General features: G+C 35.1%; 1 protein-coding gene across 2 annotated transcripts in view; it reads right to left on the reverse strand.

Moving 5' to 3' along the window:
* Positions 1-835: 835 nt before the first annotated feature.
* tg (thyroglobulin) overlaps positions 836-11,528 on the reverse strand; it is an 81,008-nt gene continuing 70,315 nt past the window's right edge. Inside the window, exons 37-43 of one of the 2 annotated variants that reach the window (XM_087286111.1) lie at positions 9,808-9,972; positions 9,557-9,724; positions 8,230-8,417; positions 2,105-2,212; positions 1,873-2,013; positions 1,183-1,376; positions 836-1,101 (exon numbers count right to left, since the gene is read on the reverse strand). In XM_087286111.1, coding sequence (XP_087142237.1) covers positions 968-1,101; positions 1,183-1,376; positions 1,873-2,013; positions 2,105-2,212; positions 8,230-8,417; positions 9,557-9,724; positions 9,808-9,972 — 1,098 coding nt within the window. In that variant the 3' untranslated portion in view covers positions 836-967. 2 annotated transcript variants of the gene reach the window in all.

Consider the following 11,528-nt stretch of genomic DNA (forward strand, 5'->3'; position numbering starts at 1 on the left):
AGGAAGAGGGGAAGTTCACACGTTTTGCTATGGATGGTTTAAGTAGCAGCTCCAGCTCTAGCTATGAAGAAATGATTATTGTTTACAAAGCAAGCAGCTCCATGTTCATATCGCCTCTGGGCATCTGCTTCAATATGCGCTTGCATTGACAGTTTTGTGCTTGAGCACCACCAAGTGCTGTTTACTGTAACTTCAGCAGCTCCTTGCACATGAACAAAAGTGCCAATCTGATTGGTGGAGAAGGTTTTAACGCTGCGCATCAAATAAAAAAAACGAAAATGAGGCGTTTTTTTTAAAAAAGACACTTTTACGCCTGGCATTTTGCACGCCGGTGTGCATGATCACATTGAGCCCTTTATATAGTCACAAGGCGTTAAACGTTGATGGAAAACGCAAGCAAAAAACGTCTAGGTGTGCACGGGCCTTCAGAGAACTGGTTGACATGCATGTTCAGAAAACACATTTTCTTATATTATGCATTTATTTTTACTCTGCTATTGTTTCAGCTTGACTTCAATATGAATTGGCATGGGATCTATTTAGAAAATGACTCGTTTTAATGAGACAATCTTTTGAGTGACACTAACTTTATATACGGTGCACTTTCAGATCTTAAACTTTGCAAGATGTTTTCATTCACTTAGAGCTGTCTTACACACTGCATGACAGATCATTTTCGAAAATCCATGATAGGGGCACTTTAATCAATTAAACCAAAGATACAAAGTGTGAACACACCCTTAGTGCTTCTCTCTGTGTTTGGTATTTTAGCTAGTAAACAATAGCTGTGCTGTGTTGTGTTATATTACTTTCAATGTAAAGAATAAGCCAAATCTTTAAGATGCAGTTTATTGGTTAAGGTCTACTATAAATGTTCGCTGATTCATTTACATCTACAAAAAATAACAAACAGTTCAAGTGCAGAGACTGCATTGGTTTTAAGCAATTACAAAAAACTAAATGTAAACTAATTGTAAGCATCTTTCTCAGATTTCTGTCTGCTTGGAGTTAGAGTGAAGCTGGCAGGAGTGAGAGGCTTGGGCTCTTGGGTTGGGGTTTGAACACCGGTCTCTTCTGCTGAGGTCCCACATGAGAATTTGGCTGTGAAGTTAAAACCAGGTTTAACCATGTGCATAGCCTGGTCAAAAATGGGTCTACGTGAACATGAAGGACAGTACTAACCTGTGGAGCTGGTCAAAGCAGGCACATACTGAGACCAGAAGGAACACTGAGATCGCTGGAGGTTTTTGCGGTTCACAAGAGTCGATGACAGCTCTTTATAGGCCCGTCCACCCACGTGAGGCATGAACTGTGGCCATGGGGGCAAGAATTTACCGAAGGAGGCTCTCGATGCTGCAAGAGGCAGGTTGGGGTTTCTGTAAAGACAAGAGGAGAGATGAACAGAGGAAATCCATGCAGCTTTCTTACTTTTATTTTGTAATTTTAAATGTTATTAAGATTTTGAACAAGTGGGTGCATGTTTTTGCTTTCTTTAAAATATCTTCTTTTTTTTGTTCAGCAGAAGAAGAATAAACTTGAAAATGTTAATTAATGAAATAAGTTAAGGGTATGGAAATTATGACATATTTGTTTTGGGGTGAACTATCCCTTTAAGTGAGCTATTGCAATTCACATAATGGTCACCCGTGTTGCTAATAAAAAGTACTTCAATATTCTACATAAAGTCACTTCTCTTTTTTATTTTAAACAACTATCTGCAAGCTAATATTTGGATCTGACTCCATTCAATCAACAAACGAGCCCTAGTCAACAATTTCTCTCTATCAGATCATTTTTTCCACTCAAATGCAAAGATAAAGCTATTGCTTTAACAAAAAAACTGATAAATACAAATAAAATAAAGATAAATACCCAGACTTTATGAAGTTTGCCATGTAGTTCATGATTTGCAGGGTGAATGTTTTCTCCTTGTAGCTGAAGAGGTCACGCTTTTCTGCGGCAAGAGGAACTCCGAAGAGATACTGCACATCCATTGGAACTGACAGGTCAACACTGTGACAAACACATATGTAGCATAGGGAGAATGTTCATGAATCTGTCTGGTAACTATAGTGTGATGTTATTTGTGTGGATTGAACAGCACCTGTTATAAGCAGCGTTTTCAGGTAAGTGGTACATGTAAACACCAGTCTGTGTGTTTGCTGCCCAAAATTCAGCCATGTCCACGGTGGGACAGATGATGAAGAGGTCTCTGGAAAAATGACATTGATGCATGCTTACAACGCTTTAGATATGAAGTGATTGCATATTAGTGATTTTATATTTAGCAACAAGTTTAAAAACCAAACTACAGTAACTAAACCAAAACCAGTTTTAAAAAACACATAACATTTACTCATAAGCACTACAATAATGCAAGTTAAAAAACTTAAAGTCAGTATTCATATGAAGAGATCTGTCCAGCAGGCATATTAAAATGTGATCATGGTGGTAACACACCTAAATATAATAACACAACAAAACATACATTCAACACGATATTCAACTTTACTCTGTATGTATTCCAACCGCATCCGCCCAAATTGACAACATCTCTGCTTGTGTGAAGGATATTAATGATTGGCTCACCTCAAATTCACTAAAACTTAATATGGACAAAACTGAGATACTTTTTATTGGCACCCCAGCACTTACCAGCAATATTCCCACCAGTTATTCCTGTGAGATTACTGGCTTGCACATTAAAACATCTACATCTGTAAAAAATTTAGGTGTAATCTTTGACTCCACACTCTCTTTTCAGTCACACATTAAATCTGTCACTAAATCTGCATTCTTTCACTTACTTCGCATTTCACAACTGCGTCCCTTCATCAGTAGCAAGGATGCTGAGACTGTCATCCATGCATTTGTCGCCTCACGCATCGACTACTGTAATGCTCTTTTCATTGGCCTGCCTCCTAGCCTCATCTCTAGATTACAGTATATTCAAAACTCTGCAGCTAGAATACTCACTCATACCAAACGTTCGGCTCACATAACCCCAATCTTGTATGATCTTCATTGGCTCCCGGTTGCATACCGGATTAAATTCAAAATTCTCCTCCTTGCATTTAGATCCATAAATAACCTTGCACCCTCCTATCTCTGCAACATGCTTGTCCCCTACACCCCAACTCGCTCTTTACGGTCTGCTGACTCTGGCCTTCTTGCTGTCCCTCGGTATCGCCTCTCTTCAATGGGGGGCAGATCATTTAGTGTTATTGCACCCAAACTCTGGAACTCTCTACCACACTCACTCCGCTCTGCTAATAATATCTCTGAATTCAAATCCTTACTTAAGACTCACTTATTTTCTGAATGCTTTGCATCTGATCTACCAAACTGACCACTTAATCTGATCCACCACTATCCTGCTCATATGTCTCTTAGGTCTTGTTTGTGTTATTCAAGTTTGTTATATTTGACCTCATGTATGTTTGTTTATCCTTTTGTTGCATTTCTTGTAAAGTGTCCTTGAGCTCTGGAAAGGCGCTATATAAATAAAAATTATTATTATTATTAACAGAAAATTTAAAAACACAATACTTTACAATAGGAAAAAAAATCATTCTAAACTTTTTGTCCTCATTAAATGATAAGACATTTTGGTGACTCCATAAAAAGTTTAAAATATTTCTGAAAAAATAAAACGTGAATTATCGTTGCATCTTCATTCAGTATAGCAAATGAAACATACTTAATCCTGTACTTGTAAAAACATAAAAGAGAATGGTTGATCACACCAAATCTAACTTTAAATTAAATGACCAAAAACTTGTTGCACTTAAATATGAAGTATAGCAATGATTTTGAAAATAATTTGTTAAAATTATAGTAAAAACTGAGAACTTTACTCAAACATATAAGGTTCTGCAGATTTGTTTCAGATGTTTCCTGTGTATGTGGGTCTGTGCTGATTTGGGTGTTTTACAAGGACACAAATTTATATAATGACATGATTATGAGGTAGGTATTAAATGTTGAGGTGGTTTATAAGGACATGCCACGTGTCCACATATTTCACAAAGACTAAAATATTACTCTTTTTTTTTTCATTCAAAATTTGCCATGGTTCCTGTGAGGATTGGGCTTAGAAGGGTATATAATAACCCATTTTTTACATTACAAAATACATTATGCACATGACATTGTGTCTTCATAAACCACCAAAACTAACATGTGTGTTTGTGTGTGTGCGCAGTGGGTCAGAGGGGTGTGCCGTGTGTTTGTCAGGTTTGGTCTGTACTAAATCTGACAGTGGTGATTATGTGGGGAGCATATCCTCTTGCCAAACTGTATTCAGAACTGCTGACAATTCAGAGAAAGAAGCAAGAATTTCAGCACATAGAAGTCAAAAAGGAAGCATGAGTTTGACTTTAAGGATGAGCTAAAAGCTAAATATTGTATTGAAATATTACTGAATTTGCTTGTGCACATAGCATCATAAACCTTATTCTAGAATGTGTTTAATTGTAATGCATTCTACATTTCAAAATTGTTTGTGATTTTTGCTGAATAATAATGAAAATGAGTGACAGAAACTCAATCATCTACAGTTTTATGCAAAAGTTTGGGCACCCATCTGTGACTGCATAGTAATGTGCTTTTTCATTATAAGAGAAAATCAGTGAAACGCCATTCGGTTTCTAGAGAAAGCTAGATAATGTCATGTTTTTTAGACAGTAATACGCAGTGTAGCAGTATTGAGATGTGTGAAATTAAATTGAAACTGAAAAGTAGGCTGTGCAAAAGTATGGGCACCCTTTCTTTTCTGTGAATCCCAAAACCTGTAGTGACTTAATGCTAATTGTTTACAACACAAAATTGATTTGAGTGACTCAGTGAGCCTTAACAATCCTAACACGGGTGCAACCAATCAGAAAAAGGATAAAAGACAGCCGATAAAAGATAGTCTATAGCTAGTTGTGCTTCTTCCCATTGTAAACCACAAAGTAGCAACATGAGGACCTCAAAAGAACTTCCTAATGACCTGAAAACTTAAAAACTTTAAAGTCTTTATCTCTGCAATTAGAAATACAGTAAGAAAATGGAAGGCAGCAAGAACAGTTTTTGTAAAGGAAAGATGTAGCAGGCCTAGAAAAACAACTGAAAGGCAAAGGTGAAGAATGGTTAGAATGGTCAGAGACAAACCAAAGATCTGAAGATTTAATGTAGAATATGGTGGAAGGTCTGTCATGCTGTGCAGACATGTGGAATGCACAAGTACTGGAAATCTTGTCAGAGTTGACTGTTGCATGGATTCCACCCAGTATCAGCAGACTCTTAAAAACAATGTTCAGGAATCAGTCAAGAGGCTGAAGTTATGAAAGGGTAAGATGTTTCAGCAGGACAATGACCCAAAAGACAGTTCCAGATCTACCAAGGAATTCATGCTCAGACACAATACAATGTTCTAGAATGAACATCCCAGTCCCCAGACTTGATCATTATCGAAAATCTATAGATTGATTTGAAAAGGTCCGTTTATCCTCTGCATCCATTATACCTGACAGAACTGGAGAAATGTTAAAAGGAAGAATGGTCCAAAAGCCTTATGCAAGATTTCAGGGACTTATCCTTGAGAGATAAGAAGCGTCTATATGCTGTTATTTCAGCAAAATGTTGCTGTACAAAAGTTTAAGGTCATTATTCTGTTAAGGTGCCCAAATTTTTGCACCTATCTGTTTTTGTTAAGACTTACATTGCATTGCATCTGTTCATTAAAAAAATGTTATGTCAGAACTGAATTGTTGCTTTTTCCCTTGGGTATAAAATATATCTAAATGAAATTGGCTAATTTACAAGACCAGTAGGCAATGGCTTGCAATTATGAAAATTATCATAATTATTATTGGTGTCCAAACTTTTGCATAAAACTGTATCAGATATCACGTAGCGATGGGTCACTGCAGCAATAAAATTTAACATTAATATTGGAAAGAAAAAAGTGTCCACATGGAGATTCTCAGTTTCTCAGCTGCTTCAATCTAAAAAAAAAAGTTTAATAACATTTTTTCCAAAAGTAAAACTAAAATAATGTGCTATAGAGCTTTTTTCTTTTCAGAAAATGACAGCTAGTTGTAAGAAATGATACATTAGAAATGTACAGAAATAAAATCTCTAAAAGTTTCCCATAGCTGTATGTTACTTTAAAACTATCATACTGATATCAAGCATAATTAAAAGCTCCACTGACTACTCTTCAGAATAGTTTTTTAGTATACAAATAATCTTCCTGTTCTAAAATTAGTTGTTTCTATCAAGAAAAAAAAAACCTTACTGTTATTTAAAGTGACAAGAAATTGTTTTCAGTTCAGTGACGAGTGACAGCTTTTATTAACGCTTTTTTTAAAACTCACACATACAATATATTTCAGTCAGAAACCTAAAAATGTCATTTCCTTCCTCTTTGCCGCAACCAGCAGCATCCACACCCTCAGCAAAGGCAAGAGAAGAGCAGTTCAAGCCCTCAAAATGATTTCGGCATTCCAAACCACTTAACGTTTTTGAGGGACTGAACAAACAATCATTTCTAGAAGGGCAGCTGTGAACACAATCTGTGATAGTTCATTTTGGCATGTCTCTAAAGAAATGCAATGTAGCTTTATAAATAAAATGCAGATCATTGGCTTACAAATCTGATTAAACTGTCTTTTTACCATTATATTCACATGGGAAAAACTTGAACACGTTTTACTTCTATAACAAATAATATGTCAACTAAAATTATATACCAGTAAAATTTAAATTTTAAATATATTTTTTGGGCTGTTACTTTATCAAAATTAAATAAAAAATCTGTTTAAATAAAAAAAATCTGTACACATTCATATATCACATTTGTAATGTAATATAATGGAATCTATGTGTTCTTATATAGCGCATTTATCATGTATGCACTAATGGTGTGGAGGGACAGAGACACTATCACTGAGTGGAGAGACAGTGATAGTGCTAATTCCGTGGATGGGGATTATGGGGGATTATTCAGAAAAGAGATCATTAACATTACAAGTCAAAGTTCGAAAGATCAGTGTTTGTTTATAAAAGAAATATTTAGCAAAATTATGAATATATTTGGGGCTCGATTTTTAACGATCTAAGTGCAAAGTCTAAAGTGAAAGGCGCAAAAGCCTTAAGGGCATGTCCGAATCCACTTTTGCTATTTTAAGGACAGGAAATTAAACCAATCAGAGTGTCACCTCCCATTCCCTTTAAGAGTCAGTTGCATAACGCCATGGTGCATTCGCTATTTATATGGCGGACTTTGTGAGTGGAAAAACTGAACACTTCACTAGTGAGAAAACAGTTAAACACCCTTCGGCCTCTTTACTTAGTTTTACTCTTTACTCCTTTACTTTCATGGATAAGGAAACTATGTTGTACGCAGTCCACTAAAGACATCCATTAGTCTACATATTTAATTACCTTTGTTAAGCACAAAGATTTGTTTCAAAACTATTTCTAAATTCAGTTCTAATTTCCAACAAACAATTAAATGATCTATAATAATGAATGTATAATTAATGTCTAAACACACTTAATTCCTTTTCATATGCCCCATATAGTGACGCATACGTCTTCCAAAACCCGACAGGTGGACAACAATAAACTTGTTTTTATTAAAACAAATATAAATATGCATATAATAAATAATACTACTACTACTAATAATAATAATGATAACATAATACAAATGCAAATTGTCAAGAATAAACTGAAAAATGTCCCACGAGATGAACTTTTTTCATATGTAAAGGGTTTTGTGTATTGCTGTACATCCTAATAAATGTAATAATGTAATAAATGTGTAAGTGTTTGGACTCACATAGGTTCACAAACCAACGCGTTCTGACCTGGACTTTAGACCAGCTTTAATTTGGACAATAGCGTGGTCTATTTCAGTTCCTCACAATAGCAACACGCCAACAATGCACCTTAACACATCACCTTTCTAGACCAGTTTGCTCATGAGTCCACAAAGTGGTAACATGGATTTGGTATTTAAACAACATGGTGCAAACTGTAAAAAATTAGGGTTGTGCTGGTATGAAAATAGCAACAAATTGCACCAAACACGTCTTGCACCTTAATGCACCAGAAGTGTGATAGGGCCCTTAACATGATAAAAAAAAAAGTTCTTAGAAGGCACATGCTTTCTGTACGTTTTCTTAAAAGAGCAATGCCAAAGCATACTTCATTTGTGTGAGATTGTTGTCCTCTCACCTGGTAGCGTTTTCCAGTGCACGTGAGAACACGTTGTATCCTGAAGGTGTGGGCGAGTGCTGTAAAGAGTAGAACCAGGTCGCGGCCTCCTTCACAAAAGCATTGGCATCATCTCCACCCAGAGAGTTGGACAGGGCTGCATAAAACGCTGTCTTACTGTCAGCTCTTCCCTGAAGCTGCTCAAAATTCTGCACAAATAACCATCAGAGAAGTGTGAAAAATGAAACATCATGACATACTAATGAATTCATGACTCTTCTGAACAACTCATTTGATTTTTTTCTGCACACTTTTCAAATTCATGATTCTGTAAATCATATTATTTAAATATTATATCATATTATTATTTTTAATAATTATAAAATATGATATTAGACAATTATATAAAACCATATTTCAAAAATTTCCAAAGTGCTATTTCACAAGATTTTTTTAACAGTTTTTTAAACATAATCATTTTAATTACAAATTATTCTCGTCTTTGCCATTATAACAGTACATTATATTTTGCTAGATATTTTAGAAGATGCTAGAATTCAGCTTAAAGTGCAATATATACAATTAACTAGGTCAATTAGATTCATTAGGCAAATTTGGTTAATTAGGCAAGTCACCAGATAAGAGTGGTTTGTTCTGTAGCCAATTGAAAAATAAATTCCTAATATACAGTATATAATTGCTTTATTTTTCCCATTACAATTCAATTATAATGACAGGTTTAAGGAAAAAATACATTTCAGCTTATGCTGTAAACAGTAGAAGCCTCTTTACTTGAACAATACTGCAATGTTGAAATTACAATTAACAAATGAACCGGATTCAATTCAGCTTTTGCACATAAAACTCCAAGAAAAGTTGAGACCACTTCAAAGTTATTATTGGTTCTGTGGACTTGCCATTAATAGTTAATTGTTTTGAGTAAAATGTGTAAAATATTAATTCGTGTCAAACTACACAGTGTCTTAAAATCACTGCATTTTTTATTTGAAACTCCAGATGAACTCAGTCAAAATTATGAGACTTACCTGAAAATTAAAGTAACAAAACACAAAGTTTCCGGCGAATATTGCATGTAAGTTGTGCTATACAGTATAAAGTAAAGTGAAAATTCATTTATGCATTACCTAAAAAAAATCTAATCCTAAAAGCTCATTCTTGATATAAAAACCCTATACTGATTTGTTAAAAGAGAATACATATAAAGTTTCCCTGCATATACACTGGCTAAATCCACACTGCGTTTTTAGTGACCTGTAGTGTAAATTTCTGAATGTGTTTGCCATTACACCGCTAGTCATCTCGGTCGGATTGCTCAATGTGGTCCAACCTTGATGTTCTTGGCTCTGCTGATGAGTCCATCCTCAAATGAAGACCCCAATAATATTTCAGCTTTGTGGAAGCGTCCGGACTGAAGAGCCACAGAAGGCTTTTCCCGAACTACATTTCCATCAACCACAGGTGACCAGGCTTGCAGTGGACCACTCACAGCTAACAACTACACAGAGAAAAAATGTTAAACTACTAAAATAGCGATGACTTTTTGACAGCATTTTGCGTTTTATTTCTCAGTGGTCATACCTTGGTCTGCGCAGCATTGATGCTGTGAGCTGGTTTGCTCCTCAGGCAGTCCAGCAGCTGTGAAGGATCAGCGGCCGGACAGTCCAGTTCTCTGGCCAGAGATGAAGTCTGTGCTTGGGCTTTGGATGAACTCATTACAACAGCTGGAGAAAACACTGAGCCTCCCTGCAAGAAAACATCAGCTTGGTTTAGTATTGCATATAAGCACTATAAGGACACCTGAAAAATATGAATCTATATTATAGTATGAAATACGGCTCAATAGGTGACAAGGTGGTGCAGTGAGTAGCACGTTTGCCTCACAGAAAGAAGGAGGCTGGTTCAGTTGATGTTTCTGTGTGGAGTTTGCATGTTCTCCCAGTTTTTGTGTGGGCTTCTTCCAGAGGAAGATATTTATATCTATCTATCTATCTATCTATCTATCTATCTATCTATCTATCTATCTATCTATCTATCTATCTATCTATCTATCTATCTATCTATCTATCTATCTATCTATCTATCTATCTATCTATCTATCTATCTATCTATCTATCTATCTATCTATCTATCTATCTATCTATATATATATGGTTGCGGGGTCGGCTCTTTGGAACAAGTCCCCCATTTAGACTTGTCCATATGATAACGACTTTTTTAGACCATATATATATATATATATATATATATATATATATATATATATATATATATATATATATATGGTCTAAAAATGTCGTTATCATATGGACAAGTCTAAATGGGGGACTTGTTCCAAAGAGCCGACCCCGCAACCATACGTGACAGTGGCCAAAGAAAAAGAAGTGATATAGATATACCGTATATATATATAAATATATATTTCGAGTGGGAGATTGGTTGAAATTAGTGTCTGAATAAGCTTTAGCATTTTGTGTCTACAAGTTTTTTTTTCTAATGGTAAAATCATATTTTTAAACAAAACTTTTATCCAACATGTATAAATATTCATAAAAAATAATTTTAAATTGCTACATTTTTATTGTACTTCACATACTTATTTTTAATGGATTTTTTAAATAACTATTATGTTGATTATTATAAAAACTAATTTATTTTGTCTTTGCCATGCTGACAGAATTTTGCAAGATACTATTACTCAGCTTAAAGAATTGTTGTTCAGAGGGATTGTTTATTGAATTATTACTTAAATAAGCTTAAATAATAGTTGGTGCCAAAAGCCTTTTGGTTAAGTTATAGCACTATGGTGCTCATGGTGACCCAAGTTCGATTCCTGGCTCAAGGTCTTTTGCCTACCCTTCCCCTCGCTCTGTTCCCAATACTTTCCTGTCTGTAACCTTCACAGTCCTATCCCAATTAAGGGTGAAAAATGCTTAAATAATTAGCTTAACTATTGGCAAAATCAAGTTAATAAGGCAAGTCACTAGACACAAGTAAATAAATCTTAAAGAAAACAAGATCCAAATCTTAATGGGGCTAACAATATTAACCTTAAAAGTTGAAGTCAGAATTGTTAGCCCCCTATGAATTATTTTTTTCTAGTTTTTTTCATATTTCCCAAATGATGTTTAACAGAGCAAGGATATTTTCACAGTATGTCTGATAATGTTTTGTCTTTCGTGGAAAGCCTTATTTGTTTTATTTTGGCTAGAATACAAGCAGTTTTTAATTGTTTAAAAGCCATTATGCTATATATTTTTTCGATAGTCTACAGCAGTGTTTCTCAACTGGTGGGTCGTGAC

The sequence above is a fragment of the Danio rerio genome, chromosome 16 (genome assembly GCF_052040795.2).
Source record: "Danio rerio strain M-AB ecotype USA chromosome 16, GRCz13ab, whole genome shotgun sequence".
Classification (NCBI taxonomy): Eukaryota; Metazoa; Chordata; class Actinopteri; order Cypriniformes; family Danionidae; genus Danio; species Danio rerio.